Genomic DNA, 22,068 nt, shown 5'->3' with positions numbered 1-22,068 from the left:
CTGTAGACAAACATTTTGAAGCCTTTGTCCTACTCAGCAACTGTCCATGATCTTCCCAAACATTGTGGGTTCCCCACAGGAAGAAGATTACCATCATAAGATGTAAGGAAATTGTAAACCAGAGGAGGGTACCTCATAACGACATTCAGCACACCTGTGAATTTAACCAGAGAATACTTGTAAGGTGTGAACTGAGAAGATGACATCTACTAGAGCTCTGTGGAAATCTGGATATAAGGCACCAACCATGCATTCAGAATTATAATCAGAAACTCAGGAAGATAACAGGTCATCAACAGAGGAGGATCTGAAGTGGCAGGAGTTGTTGAGTGATTTCATTCTCATTCTTGCTGGTACTTCAGGCATGAGTAGAAATTCAACATTGATAAAGTATAGTGGTTAGTTGCAATATGTTGTATAGAAAATTGTTAGAAGAAACAAAGGGGAAGTGTGGGAGAAAGAATAACAAAAATTAACTTAGTATTATATACACTTTTAAGCTATTCTTACTAAGAGTAAACATTTACAGAAAAGATAACCATAAGGCTTGAAGGAGTTCAGGTACTGCAGGTTTGGGAAACTGAGTAACGTATGATGAGAAGGAAGGACGCTACAGCTGAAAGTATGAACATATTCACAGTATTGGAGTCCCTCTAAACAATACTCACCAAGTGTCTTCACTTAGACATCTCTGAGAGAAAGTCTAAACAGTAAAAGGTATAGGGACAAGAACGTGAAAGGGACCTTGAGCTCTCATGTATAAATCTGACATCAGCCAAAAGGGTTTGACTTGAAACAGTGACTGGAAATGATGAAAATAATGTCTCCAATTCAGAGTAGCCATACTTGGTAAGAGTAAGTAAGTGTGAATTTCATTTTGTCAAGGGAATTTATACATTTAGGACTGGAGCAGCTGTGAACAAAGATCCATTCTTTTGCATGTTACGTGACCCGTATTCCTGAAACTCTTGGAACCTTTGCCCCAGCTGACCTGTCAGATAACTGAAGCTGCGAGACAGCCTTCCACAAAAAAGTGTTGTTTTTCTTCATCTTTGCTCCCATCATGTGCTTAGTACGTAAATTAGATATCTGGGGCTCCAATTCCTCCTTCAGCTGATGAGTACAGTAACTTTGAGACAGATGAAACATCATTGCAGAAGTGTTTTCTTCTTACCCTACTATAAAAAATGTGTTCTGAAATTCACTAACAGATGTTTACTCTAACCCCATACACACAAAGATATAAGTAAAAGTCTCCTGTTCATTTGTCAGAAAAGCCAGATTCCTTCTTTCCTCCTGAATGTTCCTTTTATATAGTTAATGATAATAAATATTCACAAGTATCACTCACTGTTGGAGTAGTATTGTATTTCTTGTAGGATGTTAGCAGTTTTCACTTTACAAAAGTATTTTTTGAAGGTTTTTTTTTTAACTCGGAGGGAGAAACTTGCCCAACAGTACAAATCTATCCAGAAAGAGTGCTGAGCACATTCTCTATGCCAAGTGTCTTGGTTTCAGTGTGTGCAAGTGCCCTTTTTTTGTCATGCAAACCCCTAAATCGTGGGACTTTGAAAAAGGAAATGGGTCACTTGGGTTATCAGGAAATTACCTCAGAAAATCCTGACTTTTTTTTTTTTTTGGAAGGGAAACAGAAAACTGAAAAAAAATGGGGTTTTAAAGCTTAGATTGTGTCTTTACTAGTCCTAGGATATTCTCTTATAAAGGAGTCCCTGAAGATGTGGGAAGAAGCCCTTGTGCTAACCTTAACTAGTGTGTCTTCTAGGACTAGTCAAGATACCTTATATGAACTTAATTGGAAAAAAGAAAAGTTAAGACACCTCAGTACATTTTCTTATTACCAAGTAAGTCACCTTTGCTTGCACAGCACCTTTCAAGTATTGTCAGTAGAAAAAAAAAGGTGGTATTAGTGTTATCTTACAGGACAAGCGTATGGGAAGGATTGTTGCAACAGGATAAAGGTGAGCCTGGATATTAAAGACTGATAAAAGATTTGTGGATCCAGAGTGGTAAAAGGACCCATTTTGTTATTTGTGTTTGTTGTGTGTGGACAGGGGGTGGGGTATTCCTGGAGGTGGGTTCCATGGTATCTTACAGTTGCCCTTGAGGATCAGGTCATTCCCTTCACATCTTCCTCAAGTTATGGAGAACAGAACATGAATGCCCCATGTACTTTCTTCTGCTCAAAATTCCTATTATTTATTGGCAACATCAATGCATCGATGTCAAGGTGTTTTTTGTCCAGCATGCCTGTGGGATGCTCTGACATCCCAGCCTGGGGTGCAGAGACAAGGAGAAGGACCTCCCGGGCCTGAAGCAGGCCAGGGGCACCTTGTCTGGTCAGAGGCCGCGAGACAACTTCTGTCAGGCCCAGCCATTTATAAACCACCATCCTTGAACACCCTTCCACGCAGGGCAGGTTCACGCTCGGCTGTTGGTGAGCCCCTGTCTCCGCGGGGCTGGAGCGCCTCCTGCCATCACAAGGCAGACGTGCAGGAAACCTGAGCACCGGCGATCGCTTCTCTCGGGGGCGCGGCGAGGGCGGGAGGCGCAGCCCCCCCTCCCCCCCCCGGCTGCTCACACCTCCTCAGCCCCGCCCCTTCCACCGGGCGGGGCTTGACGCGCCGTGCTGCCTCACGCCCCTCCCCTCGGCGCGTGTTCCGCCTGCGCGCCGCGTCCCGGAAGGCGGCCACGTCTACCGGAAGATGGGGGTGCGCCACCGACACCGGCCCGGGGCGTCGCAGTGACCGTCGTTGTCCGGTGCCCCCTCGCAGTATCCCTCGGGCCGGGGGGTTCCCGCTGGGAGGAGGTGAGGCTGGACTGTGCTGAGGCCTTCGCCGCTCCTGAGGGCCGTCGGGTAGGAGGCCGGGCCAGTCCGGGCAGCTGTGTTAAGGGTGGGTAGGGAGGGGGGGAACGGCTACCGTGAACATCGCCCTGTCGCTCGGCCTCGCCTGCTTCGGTGCTTCCCCCTTCCCGTTGCGATGTGCTCGGCCAAGGGACCCTCCACAAGCCTGCTCTGGGGTGAAGGAGCTCTTCACGGGAGCTGGGGTGGAGGCACAAGCCCTCTGTGCCGCTGTAGGCCCCTGGTGCAAGTGTAGGCCGGCCGCTGTCCCCCGTGTTGGTGTCACAGAGGTGACAGCAGGCTGCAAAGTTTACGGGGAGGAAGTTCCTCCGTCTGCCCCGGATTATGAATCTGCAGGCCAAACATTGAAGGCTTTGTTGTCATTTGTCGTTGTAATAAGCATCTGGCCTCTTTTCCTCCAATCAAGTCTAGTTTTGTCAGTTGCAAGAGACTTTGTTGTTGTTGTGGGTTAGCTTGTAGGCTGGGTGCTCTGTGGCCAGAAACAGGTATGGTGGCCTGATAGCTAAGCCTTGTTTTTGCCTGTTTACTTCAGGAATTGGTTTGGTTTATTTCTGTCAGATTACCAAGCAGTGGATACCAAAGGAGTAGGAGAAAAGTGTGAAGATAATTACAGCTCTAATAGATTAACACAGCAGTTGCTTAGGTAACCCACATATCTTGCATTATCAATAGCCAGTCTGATTTGTAATCATTCTATGTTTTTTGCAGCATATGGTCGTGAAATTTTAATTTTAGAGAGTTTATCAACAGACATCCATCATGTCTTGGCTTGCTGATCTTGCTGGAAAGGCAGAAGATCTACTCAACAGAGTCGACCAAGGAGCTGCATCAGCTCTGAGCAAAAAAGACACATCAAACAGTGCCATTTATGATAATAAGAATTTGGACACTTCCAGTGAATACTCTGAATTGCACCAGCATACTGGAGAACTGAAACATCAGATACCATCCAAAGCATCCTTCATCTCATCAGCAGCTGATAACATTAAGCATCAAAAGGTCACAATCCTAGGCAGAACAGCAAATGTGAAACCAGCACGCAGGACATCTTCGGAAGTTGCATCTCCGGTAGAAAGTGTTTCCACACCCAGAGCTGCCTCACATTTTGTGAGAAGAAAAAAGTCAGAACCTGATGATGAGTTGCTATTTGATTTTCTTAACAGTTCAGAGAAAGAGCCTAACGGAAGGATGGATTCTAAAAAAGACAAGAGCAAGGCACCTGTCGTTCAAAATAACTCTCGGACTTCGATCGTCAGTTCTGTGTCTACCAGTACACAGAGTGCAAAAACTACTGAAGATAATTCTATTAGGAGCCAAGGCAATGGTAGTTAAATAATATTGAACCTAGATATAGTTATACCCAAGTATGTCCAGGGTAAGGCTAGGTAATATGTCACTTCATGAAACATTTGTTGGTAGTAGTATGCCAGATGAGTGGACTGCAGTAGGGTCTGTAACATTTTTTCATCACTGGGATAATACTGTGAGGATTTGACAAGTGTAATTAATACCCAGGTCTTTTATGTTCTTGATCTGTCTGGTTGCTCCTGCTCACCTTGACCTTCCTGAGCGATGGCTTAACCTTGCATCAGCCCCCATACGTCCCCACTTAGAAGTGCAGGCACTGCTGCATTTGTTTGATCACTCATGGGCCTTTACCTGTTCTTGCCATGTAGGAGAGTGACTTTCCCTGGCTGGTAGATGGTGTTGGCTGTCGCCCAGTGCACTGTGTGAGGTGATGTGAGGTTTTCTTTGTCCCATCATAGAAGAGGGAGAAGATGTCAGACTTACTTTTCCTGCAGAGTAGGAAGTTGGTTGTGGATGGGCTGTTCTTAGAGCTACAGGCATGAGAGAGCTAAGTAGGTAAAGCCTTTGGGTTTGCCGGAAGTAGTTCACTATTGCAGTCTAAACCCTGAAAGAGCCTAAACCTGAAAGAGCCACCAGGTCAAGTGGTCAAAATTTGGGGTATTCTCAAGTGAATGCAGAGGAGAATTGTGTTCTCTATTAGGCTGGCCAGTTGGTACTCGGTCTTTGCTGTTGCTGTGCTACTTTACTCTTGCTTGTTCTGTACAATGGAAGCAAAAGTTTATTAATCTCTTAATAATGTAGTTAGAATATTATTTAGTAATTTGAGTGTATAAAGCATTGTAAATGCCATTTTTTTTACTTAATACATTAAGTATGCTGAAAAGTTTTAGGCAGGAAAGGCGAAATTTGCAAACGTGAAAATTTTTGTATTTCTGGGTCTGTTAACTTTTCAGTAAGGCTTGCTACTACTAGTAGTAATTCAGATATGTTAGGCCTGGTTCTGTGGCTTTGCTGATTGACCATATGTTTATACTCAGCAGTTTGCTTAATGTTGCTTGTTGAATATTCTTCTGAGGGTTTTTGACTGGAGTTTGCCTTGTGGAGCTGCCAAATGAGGAAGCACACAATTATAGTGCAGGGCTTGAGCACACTGGTTTCAGAGTTGATTGTACAGATAGATCTGTGTTGTATATGTTTTGTATAGCATCTGTTGAAGTAGCTTATGATACATTAGCTATAAACAGAACCAATTAACATTGCAGTTTGTACATTAGAATGGGTAATATGTGCTATAAATGGCTAATTTCAGTTCATTAGCTCAATTAATCTATTGATTTTTTCAGACAAAGGAATGCAGATAAATTGATGGTTTGGAAACTGCACATGAATCAAGAGGAAATAAATGACACTTCTTAGAATTGTTTAAATAGGAAAGGGGTTTGAGAAAATGTGGAAGAAATACTGTCACTGGTTGATGTGTTGCTGAGAGTTAATAGTTTGTCCCAGCTCCCTGGGCTCTGGGTGACAGAGGCTGTTGGGGTGGTAACAAGGAAAGTGGAGCGGGTTGGTCGGTGATCAGAAGGTGAAGTAAATAATGTTGTGACAGCTAAACTGCAGTCTTGCTTGGAACTAGTTGCAGGCTGTCCCCTGGGATTTTCAACAGTTGCTCAACTGGGATGTACTAAATTCACAAGTACATATTTTTGGATTGCCTGCTTGTTTGCTTATTGCACTGTGTTGTTCTATCTTAACACTGCTGCAAAGCTTCCAACTATCTGCATGCTGGAATCAATACTGTTACAGTGGTTGTACTCATTTCACAGCATTAATCTGTGATGCTGTGTGGTGCTTAGGCATGATGGGGAAGGGCTGTTGGCTCTTCCTTCATTGCAAGAGGCTGTTGCTCAGAATACTACGAGGAGTCCCCTTACTGTTCTGAGGTTCTAAGATTTTTATTTTTTTTTTTTTTTTAAAGAATAAAAATCTGTATTTTGGTTTTCAAATTGCAATTTGTATTGGCAGAAAGCTTTTAAGAGTTTGACAGACTATATCTACTTTATATTTTTTATTAGAGGAACAATAGTTCATGCTTCTGCTTCAAATCGCTGCAACTTTATTTCTCTTAGTAAAAGTGTTTTTGAACGTGTTTTGAGAGATTTATTAATACAGAATTATCAATAAGATGATTTGACTGGAATTATTCTTGAAATGCATTTTTACCTAAAGATAACACATTTAGCTTTGCTATAAAAATGGCTTAGTATAGTCATCTGAACAGATTTTTTAAAATAAAATGTAAATCCTTAAAATCTTAAGGGAAAACCGGAATTAACTTGTACTAAATATTCCCCTAGTTATTTGCTGTGTATATTAATCTTTTCTGTTACTCTGTTAGGTTCTGAAGACAGCTCTGGGCAGCATAGTCATAAAAAAGTGTTAATGTTTTGAAATCCTGAATTTGACATTATGGTAATAACAAAGAATTTTCATAACTTCCGTGTCTTGTCTTGCAGGATTAACAAAAATGCTGCCTGATACATGTATACTCTAGAATAGTGCTTGGGAGATGCAGCTCCATACTCCGTTTTGATATAAGCTATTATTATCCATTTAAGTACCAATGCAGAACATGGAATTGCTATTTGTGTCAAGACAACTTACAAATACATATATTAGTTCTAATTGCATCTTTCTGTCCAGAAACCCCGGACAGTTCAGATTCTGGACTGGGAGCACAAGCGGATGGCATGAAGGATTCATCACTAAGTGCAGTAACTAATCCTAGCCTTTCAGCTAATGATGATTTGAAATCGCATGAGCTATCCAATCTTCGCCTGGAGAATCAGCTGCTGCGGAACGAAGTTCAGTCTTTAAATCAAGAAATGGCTTCGTTAATTCAGAGATCTAAAGAAACACAAGAAGGTACTGTGGTTTGGAAACTCAACTGTAACTTGTAATGAAAATGCTAGTGAACTAAAAAATAATGCTTTTCCTCTGTTAGCGTTTTGTATTTATAATAAAATCTTTCTAGATAAATTTGCATATGTGACCAAGCAAAATAATACTTGATTTCAGAGTAACGAGCTGTGCGGAACTAAAACGCTTGTTCAACCACAAAGACAACACAAATGTTGGTTAAAATGATGTGATCAACTTAGTTCCAGCCCTTAAACCTTAAAACAGTGTTAGCAGATGTCAGTGTTAAAATATTTTTCCTACATTTTAACAGCCATTGCAAAATACTAATAGTTTTAAATGAGTAAATTCCTTTAAATACTTCAGAATCTGGCTATTTTTGGGCTGTAGGCCATAATCTCTGGTGCCTAGAAACTGATAGTAAAAAAATAAAATCTAGTAATTCTGTATGACTTCACTAGCTTTTCCAAAGCCAGATGAACCGACATATATGAAAGATATGGATATAAATGAAACACTTAATGATAAAACTGTGAGCAAGTTTCTGCTGTTAGGCATACAACTGAGGGACCACATGTTTTTTCAAATTAACTGTATGAGCCAGTGAATTTCAGTTTCCACTGAAGCTTAGTACGTGACATCTGGTTAAAACCAGAAGCCTCTCTAGGTATTTAAGCATTATTTCAACACTGGTGTGTTTTTTCCACTGGTTTTAGGTTGAGCTTATTGTCCTATTTAGTTGAATGAGCTGCTTTATATAGAAGTTTCCTAAAGCTTGCTTGCACAGGGGTATTTGATAGTAAGCCATTGCAAGGGGTGGGACAGGTAAAATTTGTCATCTGCAGTGTGACAGTGAAATGCCTGGTTTGAGATCACCTGCAAAATATCGGGGTTACGCTCTGACGGTCTCGCATTTGTTACTTCTTGGTAGCTCATGAAGTTCCAGTGTTCAATTAGGTTGTATTTAATTTCTTTCTTTAGAAAGTATCATGTGTGTATCCTGACCTTGCAGTAGCTACTTTTATAAACTTCAGAGAAACTTCTTATTTTGTAGAACTGAACAAATCCCGGGAAAGGGTCGAGAAGTGGAATGTTGACCATTCAAAGAGTGACAGGATGGTTAGAGAACTTCAGGCTCGAGTTGATGATCTGACAGAAGCTGTTGGTGCTAAGGATTCACAGCTGGCTGTGCTGAAAGTACGGTTGCAAGAAGCTGATCAGTTGTTAAGCACTCGAACGGAGGCTTTGGAAGCATTGCAGAGTGAAAAATCACGGTACTTCATTGTTATGTACTTCATAATTCTGCATAGTAAGTTTGAAAGATCAAGGCAGATAATTTAGTCTCTTTAAGAATAAAAATGAATAATGGGAAAAGGGATTGTATCAAGATTTGAAATATCAGGATTAAAGTTTACTCTGAACCTGCTGTATCATAGCTAGCAGTGGGAACAGGGCAAGTGAGTATTAAATAGGGGCAGTTGTCACCCAATTATTGAAAGCCATTTTGTATGTTTGTGTCAGAGGCCTGAAGTTGAAGGTCTCTAGAAAAATGTTTTTGTCTTGAAAAATGTGTTTGCTTATCCACAAATATGAATGCTTTTCTGACTTCCCTCAGTGCTGGGATTTGAATTGGCAGTTGGATACTCTAGAATGTAGGTCAGGGAGCAGACCTGAGTCATTAACTCCAGCTTGCACACAAGTAGTGAGCCACATTCAATAATTTACTGTGTAAATTCTCAACACTGTTCTGAGAATCAGGTAATTGTATTTCTTCCTGAAATTTACAATTACGTTTTTATTTAATTTTTTTTTCCCAATTAATGTGTGTATTGCTTTTCCAGGATAATACAAGACCACAGTGAAGGGAGCAGTTTGCAAAATCAAGCCCTTCAAACTCTTCAAGAGAGGCTGCGTGATGCAGACTCCGCACTCAAGCGAGAGCAAGAAAGTTACAAACAAATGCAGGTTAGACATGAAGAGTAAGGAAGTGTTTCAGACTCTGTTTTTGAGATCAGCTGTGTGAGGTTCTAACAGCTTTTTCTTCCCCTTGTCTTCAGTGCCCGTTCAGGGTACTAAGTGCTTGGAAGGATGTGCTGCCTGCTGTACTAAGCATCCTTGTGATTCTGATTTACTTCTTACATGGGTTTTCTTGAAAGCTTTTGATTAGAAGTTTGTGAGAGTTAATGCTGATAATATTTACTGTTTTTTGTTTTGTTCTTTTTTGATGCTAACTTTAGTGTTAAAACTTTTTTTAAAGCTAAGTCAGTAGTCAGTTTAATTTTCCATGCTATGTTGTTACACAACAAACTGTTAGACAATTTTAAATGTGTAATCTTAAGCATATTAAATTGGACAGTAAATTCTATGGCAAAGATGTGAGTACATAATTGCTAGAGACTGCTTTCTGCACTTAGCTTGGCCTTTGTTAGGTATAACAGCATCTTTGAAAATCTTTATCAGTGTCTTTTTGTTGTTTGTTTTTTTTTAAGTAAATCAAAATACAGCAGATTACATTTGGTAATATTTTTTTGAGGGGAAAACTTGCTTTTTGTTTGCCAAAGATGACTGTTATTCCCTCACTAGATCTAGTGAGGGATAGAAATCCATATTTTTACTGATATTATTTAGAACTTGCTTAAGCAAGCAGGATTTCCTTCCGTATACCACTAATGCATCTTTAAGTTGGAGCTGGTAAATATAAGGTGTTGTCATCTGTTTTTGTCTGTGTTGTCAGCTGCTTTTAATCTTTCTTTTTTCCTTTCTAGGTTAAAGTTCAGACTGTGTTTAAACACAAAGTATTGTTTCTTTATTGCTAATAGAATGAGTTTGCGGCTCGTCTAAGTAAAATGGAAGCAGAACGTCAAAACTTGGCAGAAGGGATCACTGTAGCAGAAAGGAAGTATTTAGATGAAAAGAGGCGAGCTGATGAGCTTCAGCAGCAAGTCAAAGTAACTAAAAACCACCTAGAGTCTGCGAAACAGGAAATGACAGACTATAAACAGAAAGCTACTCGCATACTCCAAGTAAGCATGTCTGTAAAGAAATCCAGTTTGATATGTACACAACTTTTTTTAAGGTGTTAGCTTCAACTAATCTGTGTTTTGTTTTTTTATTGTGACATGTAATACATTTTGGGGCATATCTGTAATAATGTCTATTCAGAATAGCTACCAGTCTGCATTTTGTAAACTTCAGTTTACAGGTGGAGTTAAGTAACTGAAATGGAAGTTCAGGTCCTGAACTTAAAAGTCCAAGTGAACCATTGCTCTTGCTGTGTTATGTCTGTCGCTGTGTTCAGCATTCAAGAGTCCAGTCTTAGGCAGGCAAGCAGGTGTAACCTGCAATCTGTTCCACACCCAGTATTCTTGAGTCAAGAATATTGCTCTGTTCTGATTGAGGCTGAAGCATAGCATATAATGGATACATATGTGTAAACCAAAGAAAATACTTTTTTATATTCCGAAAGGTTGCATGTGATGAACATTTTATAAACAATGGCAAAATCAGGTATTTTGTGCAGACTTCTCTAATAACTTATCAACGATACCAAGTCCAAATGTTGTCAGTTTGAGTCTTGTTTAGAAAAGTTAGCAAAATGTTGAAAATAAAGCTCTCTGTTTAGAATAATTAATTTAGTCTTATATCCGAGGGCAGGTTTTAAGTAATCTTGACAAACGTGAAAAGCATGAGATCAGAAATCAGTGTCAAGCTGACGTTAGGTTGACTCTGAATAAAATGGTTTATCCTCTTTCCTAGTAGAGTTATGACTGTATTTTGTTCTTATTTGGCTTTGTTGGCAGGAAAATGGATGGGCTGAAAGGGGATCAGTTTTGTCTTTAGTGCCTGTTAGTGTCTGTCTTCTCTCTTATGGTAGGTGGAAAGCTAAAATTGTTATCCATTCCAGGCACTTCTAAGGAGAAAAGCTGTACTCACCCTCAGATAGCATAGACTTTCAGTAAATCCAGTCTTATGGCATACAGGAAGTTAGAAAAATTATCACTAGGGAAGTATTTTCATTTTCAACTGCATAGGGTCATTATTATCATGGCTAAAATAACAGGTTAAAAAAAAAAAAAGCTCTTTTTCTATATTTCTACATTAGAATTTTAGAGCAGTCGTTTTGACATGTTCCAGTTGAGCACTTGTTAAATACTGCTATAAATAATACATTGATTTATTATTTCAGTCTAAAGAAAAGTTGATAAACAGCTTAAAAGAAGGCTCTGGTATTGAAGGCCTGGATAGCAATACTGCAAGCACAGTGGAACTAGAAGAACTGAGACATGAACGAGATAATCAGAGAGAAGAAATACAAAAACTAATGGGACAAATACAACAGATGAGAACAGAGCTGCAGGTAGCTGTTACATACACTTGCATTTGTAGTTAACCATGCACAAGAAGCTGGGTTTTTTGGTATGCTTTAGGGCTGTTGCTTCTACTCTTTATTTGACATGAGCTAAAGTTGGCTTCTTTTAATACTAAGGTGAGACAAATGATTATTGATAGCCAATTTCTTTCCATGTTGTCTCTCACCACTTCAGCTCGTGGTGGGAGGAATACTATAGATACCACTTCTTCCTTCCTTCATGACTGCTTGCTTCTTCCGAGGGAAGGATTTCTTTCTAAACAAGCATGGTGATTTCTGTAGAGATCACCTATATGCTTTTCTGCAAGGGCTACTAATCCTTGAAGCAACTGTAATCTGAGTCATCTGATGGCATAATTGGCTCAACCCAGCAGTTGCATGCAAACCTACTTTACGCAGTTTTACTTTGTAGACAGTAGAAAGGAAAAAGTGGAGACTTTTCATGTTCACAAATGCATTTATTTTGTTACTATATTAGTAAAAAGATACTGTATGTAAAATGACCAAACATAATTTATTTAGTGCACTCTCATGTTCATTTTCCTTTGAAGCAGTATCATAGATGCAACTTTTTTTGCTGTTCCCTGTGGCACATTGCAGTATTGTTTAAACGTTAGTGAAGTGATAACATTCCTGTTCATTTCAGGATATGGAGACTCAACAGGTAAGTGAAGCGGAGTCAGTGAGAGAGCAGCTTCAGGACCTACAAGAGCAAATAACGGCACATAAATTGGCCAAGCAAGAGGCAGAAGCTGAACTTGAACGGCAGAAACAGGTAAGGAATTTTTGAAAGCTGATTGATGTTTTTCTAGGCCTTGTGGTGTCATCAGTAAAGCATTTGGATTAACAAGAGTGGTTTTGGCAGTATTTGAGCTAATTTTTTTGTCCAGTATTCCAAAGAAATCCCCAAAAGCTTAATGGCCAAACAAGCACAATCCATACTAAGCAATGGACAGAGTCTTCTGGATGCTTCTGAAAAATGGAGATCTCACTGATGTGTTAAAGAATAAACATTAGGGAGTGCACAAAATTTATCATGGTCTTAAATTTTATTCAGCAGGGGAACAGTCAAACAGCAGGGATATAGAAACATTGGTAACTTATTTATATCAAGAAGCTCAAATACTAAAAATAGTTACTCTGAAACTTCCTGTGCTCAGTTACTACATAAGATGTAGCTTGTAAAACAATGTTATTATAGTACCAATTCAAAGATATTTTTTTATCCACTTATTACTCAGTTATTAACCTAAGTGCTGTTACTTCAAAACTGCTCTAAAAGACAAATTGCTGATAAAATTGTATTAGTGAATTCTGTCATGTGGTGTTGTCTTTTTAAGCAAACTTCTTAATTTGAGCAGTTTTGTTTAAAAAAAGGGAGGTGGGAGAGAAGGCCTGTATTTCATGTGAACAAATTTACTCAGGATGAATAGGACAGATGCTTTTCAGCATTAAAACGTTCCCTCTGTAACAAAAAGCTCATGTAAAGAGAACTAATAATTAGGAGAGCAGGAGAGTACACTGTATCTGCTCAGAACAATTTATCTTACAGGATTATCTGTCCTTCCAGAAATTACATTTTAATGAGATGATAGCAGCTTGAACTAATTAAAAGGCAGGAGTTGAGGTCTGCTCTTGATGGATAGCTGATGTTTATTATATCAAGGCAGATGGTAGGTTGTATTTTGTTACTCCTGCCCTTCTGATGGGTAGATTTTAATCTAATACTAATATAGAAAAAGTGAGGTGAATTAAAAAAAAAAAGCATTATCAGTTATTACAGAAACAGAACTATTCCTTTTGCTGCCATACATTTACATGTGCTTTTAAAGTAATTGTGTGCACTGATAGCTGAGACCATTATGGTTTGTTCTATCCTGGAATTTCTTTAACTACTGCCGTAAGGTTTGAGACTGAAGATAGAAAATAGGCAGAGGTGTTATTTTTTTGTGCATCTCATGGTTTCAAGGGAGAGTAGGTTTGTTTGTTTTCTGTAGTAACTGACTGCTAAAGTGGTACAGAGATTTGAAGACTGTCTTAATTTAAAAGATAAACATGGCAGGTCTTTGAGTTAAAATAGCCACTAAAATATGGGTGTAAGAAAACTTAAGAGTTAGATTTAGTGTTTGGTAATTTGTCCTTTGCTAATATTCCTGCCCCTTTCATATTGGCTATGTTGATTTACCCTAAACTTTAAGGATAAATATATTCAAATATTTTAAAGGTAAATATTTAAGGGAATATCTGTGTCATACAGAATTATAGATAGATATGCCACTTCTAAAAACATTTCTAAAACCTGGTATCTTGGATTGATGGGCTTATTTTATGAACAGTTTTCTCCCCCCCACCCCCCAAAGCATTTCCTTATTGTTTAAGTTTTGTTGTTGACACAGTTTCAAGGTAGCAATATATTAAACAGTATAAGGAAGATAAATCATGGTCCTGATGAAATTGTGTGACTCTTAGTAGACTAGTCTGGGTTAATATTTACCCAGACACTTAAGATTAGATTTCAATTTATATTTGAATGCAGCATGTTGCCTTCTTACTGTGACACTCTAGGTAAGAAAATATCTCTCAAAACATGTGTGTATTTTATTTGTAATTGTGATAAATTTTATAGGAACTCCATTATACTGAAGAAGAATTGTATCGAACAAAGAACACTTTGCAAAGCAGAATAAAAGACAGAGAGGAAGAAATTCAGAAGCTCAGAAATCAGGTACTGTGTGTGTACAGAAAATAACTTTTATCACCTTCAATTATGAAAACAGATGAGAACTGTAATTTAATTTAGCTTTACAAAAGAAACATAAAAGCTTTACAAATGAGTTAGGATACTTGTTTTCAGTAGAGAGTAAGGTATTGAGTGGAGAGAGAGCAAGAAGGGGGAAACACGAAGTAGCAAATAGCCTGTCTATAATCATGCGTTTTTGTCTTTGGGGAGGGCAAAAAATACCAACCTTTCTTAACTAGACCTGATGGGGTGATGCTGGATCAATATTCTTCATTTTGAAAACTAAAAATAGTCATTGGCATTTAATTAAGTCATCATGACTTCTGCTAAGATGCTTTTAACTGGACATAAGAACATAAAAAACATCCTACAGACTCAGTGATCTGTCTGGCCCACTGTTGTATCTTGCACAGTGACAGTGGGGCTGGCATGTGAGCCTGGCCGCTTTTTTCACTCCCTTGTATTCTCTCAACATCAGCACCTGAATTAGGGATGTTGGCATTTAAATCCCTACTAAATCCCACCAGTATGTTTACGGACCTATTTTCCTTGAATCAGTCTAACCCCTTTTGGAGCCTTCTCATGCTTGTCAGCCCCCACAGTCTTTTTGGGCAGCATGAAGGCATAGGTCTTGTTTTGTGCACATTATTGTAGCATAAGAAGAGTAGTCTATACGTAGAGTAAGTGTTAAGTCATGTATGATCAGCTGTGTAATAACAGTGTCAGAAGATTTGGAAATTATGATACAAATTTCTTGAGCCCTTTGGCAGACGGTTCCTCTGGTAATGCTGGCTTCAAGACTGCATCTGCCATGGTGCATGCATCTAACTTCTGATTTTGATATCTCGCTTCCTCTGCTTCCTGATGATTCTGGTTTTTCATTGCTGAAGCTACATCTTTGTGGTATACGATGCTACAAGTGGCTGAAGTCCAACGCTGTAGTGAATAGGCGAGCTATTGCATGTATGGCTAATCTGGAGATTCCCATTTGATTTAAGTATTTTCTGCAAATGAGTGATATGATCCATGTCTTCATTTGCTGTCCTTGCAGTTTCTATTTGCTAGTACAGTCATGTTTTCTGCCTCAGTGTTCCTCGATTCTTTTGCAATGTAAGCTGCATTTTCATCATTTTTATTCAAGGTTTCCTGTAGAATGGCATCAGATTCTCCCTATTTGTACTGAGTGTTTCCTTCCTCACTTGAAAGCATTTCATATACTCACTTGTTTTGTGAAATTGCAAGTATGATAGTCAGACTGGATTATCTTGCTATTGTAATTCCTGCCGTTTAAATTCAAATGTCAGGCATAGCACTGATTTTTGTGATCAAACTTGTGATTACACAAAAATGTTTATGTGATCAGAGCTGGAAAACATAGGAATACATTTTTACATAGTTTCTTGTGTCATGTAAAATCTTGTTTTAGCAACTGTCAAAATTAAGTTCCTTTATTGTGCTCATTGGTGATCATTTTGATAGTATTGATATTGATATATTGATCATTTTGATAGTATTATCCCATAAAAATCCTGCAGTGGGGTAACTTGGTTCCTGAAGGGCTCAGATTTTTATTTTTGTAATATGTCGGTTGGTCATAATTGAACTTACTCTGATTTTTTTTTTCTTTGCTTTGTGTTTTTAGCTGACAAACAAGGCTCTAAGTAGTAGTAGTCAGACCGAATTAGAAAATCGGCTTCATCAGCTGACAGAAACACTAATTCAGAAGCAGACCATGTTAGAGAGCCTGAGCACAGAGAAAAACTCACTTGTCTATCAACTAGAACGACTTGAGCAACAGCTGAAGGCTATTCAAGGCACTAGTAATAACGGACCTTCCATTAATATGTCAGTCATTGATGGTGCTGAAGGTAAATAAGGAAATGGAATACTTAAAACTCTGTCCTTTTTGCAGTTCAGGCTTTTATATTTCCAAATGCCTTTTCCTGAAAGTCTAAACTTATAAGGAATAAAAAAAAAAAAAGCTGAATATGTGCAGTTTATGCCAGAGACCTTGTCAACAGCAGCCAGTAGTATAAAAATAGTTAAGTAGAAGCTGAGTTTTGTGTGCTGATGACTTTAAGTAAATATAATGCAGTCAATTTTATCTTTAATTCTTAATACTATGACACGGTTGGAACAAACATTTACAAATCCTAACACAGGTGCAAATAAATCTCAGGGTTTAAACTGAGTGTCAGAAGCAGGATGTAAGGCTTGTCTTGCAGCAGGGTTTGGGAGGTGAGCAAGAATGGGATACTTCCTTTTGAGAGTTAATTAGAATTCTGGTTGAAATCAGTTTCCTTCCTGATTGTTGTTTTTATTGAAAAGCAGCTTAAAATACAGCGGTTCTACTGAGGTTGGTTTATCTGTACTGTGTAGTGAACACACCCTGTATTTCTAGGAGAACCTCAGCAGTTGATCCATGGTTTTAAGATGTTACTTTCCAAAGTCAGAGTTTGTAATTTTGCATATATGCTAAGTAACTTTTAAAACAATGGACCATTACTGGGAGGTGTGAAATGACAGTCCAGACTTTTGTTTCCCTACTTATAAAAGGCTTTTAAAAATGGGAGGAGATTGGAAATGTATTTGCTTTGGGCTTGTTTTTAAGTAAATTTGGTAAGCTTAAGTTTAGTTGTGCACAGGTGGTGTTATCTGAGAATCTTGTTTCTTTATTAATGAAGTCAACACATAATAAAAATGTCAATAAATACAAATTTTTGGAATATACAAGTTAGTATCAGAAGTGCTATCAAACTTCTAGTATATGAGAAATAAAAGCAAATGGAGAAACTGTGACCTTACCAAACTCATAATTTCATATGGCTGATAATAGAATTATTATTACATGCTAGAATTGAATATCAAGAAGTCCATCTAGTGAGCTGCAATAAATTTAAAAAATAGACTAAATTGAAGAAACATTTGACTTAACTGTAAGCTTATCAAGAATTCCGCTCTCAAAACATACTCCTCTGCCCCCAGAAAAATGGCACTAATAAATCAGTCACTTTTTGTATTACTTTTATGTATCTTTGTTACACGCTATTGATTTCTTTTATTTAAACAACAACTTAGATGGTTTTAGACTAATGAGATTTTTTTGGTGGTGTTTTTTTTTTTTTTCCCTTCAAATAGGTGCTCGTATGCGTAATGTTCCTGTCCTGTTCAGTGACGTGGATACTAACATGGCAGGAATGTATGGGAGAGTTCGCAAAGCTGCCAGTACTATAGATCAGTTTAGGTAAGAGTGTCCAAAGGGAATACATTTTGTAATTACTGGAATCCTTTTGCAGTTTTCAGGTGGCCCACCTTCTGTTTTCATTTGCTTTTATGAAGGTAAAAGTGAAAAATAATGAAGCTAAAGTACTGTATAAATTGTTTAATATTGACCCAGTTCACTTATGTTTTCCTATAATATTAATATCCTCGGGCTTTTGTGAATTATAGTAAATTATTTAGGCAACACTCTTGTAGGTTTTGATACGAGAAAATTACTAAACTTTTTCAAAAGTACAAAAATCCAAAAACCCCTCATCTTTTTCATTGCCATCTGCCACTTTTCTCACTTTGAGGCTTTGATCATGTCTGTGATAAATACTGTAAGACTGTATTAGTGTGGGAGTATCACAGATACTTGATTCCCATTTAGGCATCCTAATGAAGACAAGTTTCTGGGTTCTGATCCTGTGCAACTGTTTACCTTGAAAGATAATCTATTTGAGGAATTAGTAAACAAAGATCATTCTGGATCCAGCTAAAGTCTTGGCTTAATCCTTTTTCTGAGTAGTTAGGTTAATTGTCAGTATTCACAACAAAGGTCTGCTCCAAAACTTGAATTGAATACTAATTGAAAAGCAGGTTAGGTAATACTTTATAATCCTTTGAAAGCAAGATACCTTAATGGAAAGTCCTTAGTGCTTCCGTGGTACTTTAATTATGAAGAATATTAGGATTTCCATGGTTGTGACTTATTATGTGATGTTTTAATACTAAACTTTATTTGGCAGTATTATACTCACTTAAGTACGTGGGGTTTTTAAAGTGATGTTAATGAGCAACAGTGCACACATCTAATGCAGTGTATTTGGTAGCACCTTAGCAGTAAACTTGGAAACCCCATGTCCTTCTCATCTAAGAGCACTAGTGATCTATCAGGTTTTTCAAACAAATTTAAGGTTTTATTTGCTTAAGCCTTTTTGAAGAGGCAGCTGTTCAAGTAACAAAATTTGGCAAAAATGTAGCATATTTGAATTTTAAAATACCTGTACAACTCTTGAATCTTAGCTCCTTTTCAATAACTGAGCTTAACAGATGTAACAGAAAAGATACGAGAACTTGTTTTCTGGTCTGAATTTGAACTTTCACTCCAGTTAAGGCCTTGAATGCATGAAGTAAAATTCAAGTCAGAAAGAAAGCCATGTGTGAAGCAGCAGCTGATCTTCATGAGTTTGTCATGATTGGAATGAGAGGAACAGTATTGTTCATTGTTAACTTCTGGATTTTGTGTTCTTTTGCGTAGCATTCGGCTGGGAATCTTTCTTAGGCGGTATCCCATAGCAAGAGCCTTTGTAATCATTTACATGGTGAGTAAGCTTTCTTTAAAGAAAGAAGCTTAATACAAATTTTCTACAGCCAGTTCATTTAATATGTCTTAAATTGCAAGGTGTTTCATGTTCAGAAGGCTATATAATTAACAACTGGGTGTATATTTTTGTAGAGCAGACTAAATAGGGCTTATATAACAGCATTTTGGAGTCATGTTGCTTATCAGCTTTCAGTTTTTCCCAGGAATTCTTAGCATAGCAGTCCCAAAGATGTGTATGTAACTACCATTTGAAAGACTGTCAAAACAGATTTTCAGTACTGAAATACAGAGTTAGTAACCTGTTGCCAAAGTTAACCCACCACAACTGTGTGCACTGCATTAGGAAAAGTATCTGTTACAGCTTTTTTAATGTTTGGCACTTTTCTTTTTGTTGAGTGTCTAATAATAATACGTCTCTAGCTGTAAAAGTAGCAGGAAAGGTTTTTCTTGCTAAACTTAAGTAGTGGAAAGTTACTCTTGTACCAGGCGGATTGTCAGGCTGGCAAGTGATAAAAGTGAAATTCTTCCTTTTTCCACTGGAGGGCAGATGTCTGTCAGTTAAAGTGACCTGTGGTCAGGCAGGTGTGCAGTATACCCTGCTGGAAAATACTCCGCTGGTTGAGTCTTTGAAAAAAAACAAATCCACGTTGCTTGAAGAAGGCATAATGATTCCTCTGAACAGAGCTTCCAAGGGCAGCTCTACCTATTTCAGGATATAAAGCAGGCAGACAAGCATAAATAAAGAAAACTACAGTTTCTGCTTGCAATTGCTTCTTCCAGCTATTAAGTACTGGAAGGAACAGGGCTGTTTGATTCCTGACTTTTCTCTTTCTTCCTATTGATTGCTTAGACTTACCAGTATATGAATAAAATGCTTTGTAGCAAAACACTGAAAACTTACTGCTTAAGCTGAAGTCTGAACTGGAATGCAGCAATTGTTCATAGGAGCTGTATATTGGACAGTCTGTGGCAGTTACACTTGTTCAGCTCAAACCTTGGCTAGGACTTTTGTAACTTGAATGTTTAATTTTATTTTATTGAAGGAAATGTGGCTTATGTATCCTGTCAGTTACCTCCATTGTTGCAACCCCAGCAACTTCTATTCTAATTGTATAGTTTTAGCCAAAGTTGAATGAGAATTAACATTCCCACAGACTTCATAAAAGTGCTTCAAATTGGTGCCTGTATTAAGCAGAAGGGAAGCAGAACTCGGCTGTCTTACATAGACTGGTAGTAACCAGTTGGCACAGGAGCAGTGCCTTACCAGTCACCTGAGGCAGATCACATAATGTTCTGGCTGGGGGCTGGTATCAGAGAGAACAGCTGCAGTTACTGGGCCATGGAGGAAAAGAGAAGCCAGAGGACATAAATGTGTAGGAAACCAAGCTGCTTTATTTTTGCTTTCTGGGTAAAGCCTTTAGTTTTCTGCAGATGGCTTCTTCAGAATCTGACTCAGCATTTCATTGCACAAGTAAGAATTCTTTTTTTAGGAGTATCTGAATAATAGGAAAAACACAATCAAAATATTTCTACAAAACTAAGTTTTATTAGCTCTCATTGAGAGCTCTCATACATAATGCTCCTGTGAATGATGACTGACAGTGCTGATAAGTTCTCTTTCTTTTCCTTTCCCAGGCATTGCTTCATCTCTGGGTCATGATTGTTCTGCTTACCTACACCCCAGAAACGTATGACAGTCCCAGTGGCAGATAGACTGAGACAGGGCCATATGCTGTGCTGATGTGATTTGAAATGGGAGCGTCTTCAGAATAATCAGTCCTGAAATATCAGCAAACTTTTCCTCTTGGTGTTTAGGAAGAATGAAAACCATCATGCCTGATTTATCACTACTTTTCAAATATGTGTATAATATTACATAGCTTTTTCAATTTACCTAAAGGAACATCACTTTCCTGGAGAAATAAAGCTATTAAGTTAAACTGTGGCTAGCCTTTAAATTTTTTGTAGATCCTCTCGTGATTAGAGTAGAAGATAAGGCTTGCACCTGCGGAGAAGTGCAAGGGTTTCTGACATGCAGGTATACGTGGTACAAATTATTTTAGATCATACTGGATGTGGGCTATGGTCAGCTAATGAACTGTACTTAGCAGTTTAAATAAACTTACTCTTTCTGGTTTCTTTCAGTCTGCTTTTGCACTTCTATTTTTACCTTTGTAAATAGTAGGCTTTTCCTTAACGTATTAAACTGAAAAAAGGACAATGGATTGGTGCAATATCTTTTTGTACATAAGTTTAAAAACAAAATATTATTCATTCTTCTTAGCTTTGTACTTCTAGTGCAATAGATGTATCTTCCCTACCAGCTCAATAGTGGGGCTGCCTATTTACAGGCTGGTATTTTAGCTTTATTACAGGAAGAGAGAGATGGTTTTGAGAAAGGTTTAAACTCTTCAAAAATAAGGTTGTTTCTTTTTGCACTTGAACTTTATATATTTTAACTGCATTTTCTTATACCTCTCATTATTACATGTCTGAATCAGATCTTATATTCATTGAAATACTTATTTTCTAAAGCTTTGGGTACTTAATTAAAACTTTCTATACAAAATTATCAAAACATCAAAAACTTCTCATGTCTAAATACCAACTATACTAATAAAAAACCTAATCAAATATTTATTGTAAAGCCCATAATGCCAAACCTACTGTAATAGTTCTATAGCTAGACTGTGGCATTCTGTAATTATGAATTATCAACACACAATAATGCAAGGTCACTTTCTTTCCCTAGGAAATGTCATGTTTTCATGTGTGGTGCTCAAAGCTGAGTATTGAAGAGATGAGTACAAGCAGTCTGTCACTCCTGCACTTAAGAATATGGCTCAGTTTTCATGTGTCTTGAGCACACTTAAGCATTAGGCCCTGTGCATGAAGTCTGTTGTGCTAAGTCCTATGGAAATGTTACAGTAGCTGAATGACTGTATTGCTGCTCTGATTCAGATCTTGCAGAGAAAACTGAAATGTTTTGATGAACTCAGTAATAAAAGAGCATTTGCTGTAAGCTGTGTCCCTGTGCTCTGTCCCAGTTACTGAATTTTGCCTGTTGCCTCTTTTTAAGTTCTGATATTAAAGCCATATTTGAACCCTGGAGAGAGCTGATTGCTGTAGAAGATTTGTTTAAAGTCCTTCAAACAATCTTCTCCCTATACATACATGCTTTGGTTTGTGGGTTGTTGTGGGTTTTTTAGTTGGTGGTTGGTTCTGGGGGATGGGTTTCTTTGGGGGGGGTGGTTTGTTTTTCACTT

At 38.1% G+C, this 22,068-nt stretch overlaps 1 protein-coding gene across 1 annotated transcript; it reads left to right on the top strand.

Moving 5' to 3' along the window:
* The first annotated feature begins 2,677 nt into the window (after window positions 1-2,677).
* Window positions 2,678-21,824, top strand: GOLGA5 (golgin A5). The gene is made up of 13 exons (XM_061359891.1): window positions 2,678-2,827; window positions 3,590-4,205; window positions 6,890-7,111; window positions 8,160-8,379; window positions 8,947-9,070; window positions 9,925-10,128; window positions 11,292-11,462; window positions 12,121-12,249; window positions 14,101-14,199; window positions 15,857-16,082; window positions 17,353-17,458; window positions 18,737-18,800; window positions 20,438-21,824. Exons 2-13 carry the CDS (start codon window positions 3,641-3,643, stop codon window positions 20,513-20,515), a joined length of 2,208 nt encoding a protein of 735 aa, XP_061215875.1. The 5' UTR covers window positions 2,678-2,827; window positions 3,590-3,640; the 3' UTR covers window positions 20,516-21,824.
* The last annotated feature ends 244 nt before the right edge of the window (window positions 21,825-22,068 follow it).

The sequence above is a fragment of the Neopsephotus bourkii genome, unplaced genomic scaffold (genome assembly GCF_033783945.1).
Source record: "Neopsephotus bourkii isolate Nb327-2 ecotype Australia unplaced genomic scaffold, CSIRO-AGI_Nbou_v1 NB_998, whole genome shotgun sequence".
NCBI classification, from domain to species: Eukaryota; Metazoa; Chordata; class Aves; order Psittaciformes; family Psittacidae; genus Neopsephotus; species Neopsephotus bourkii.
The sequence above is the reverse complement of the archived record's forward strand: the minus strand, read 5'-3'. Positions and strand labels throughout refer to the sequence as shown.

What these genes read in the sequence shown, in the direction of transcription:
- GOLGA5 (XM_061359891.1), top strand. Translation starts at nt 3,641, where the DNA reads ATGTCTTGGCTTGCTGATCTTGCTGGAAAGGCAGAAGATCTACTCAAC. An exon ending in AAAGTTACAAACAAATGCAG is followed by an intron (nt 9,071 to 9,924) that starts GTTAGACATGAA and finishes TATTGCTAATAG; the next exon opens with AATGAGTTTGCGGCTCGTCT. An exon ending in AGATGAGAACAGAGCTGCAG is followed by an intron (nt 11,463 to 12,120) that starts GTAGCTGTTACA and finishes TGTTCATTTCAG; the next exon opens with GATATGGAGACTCAACAGGT.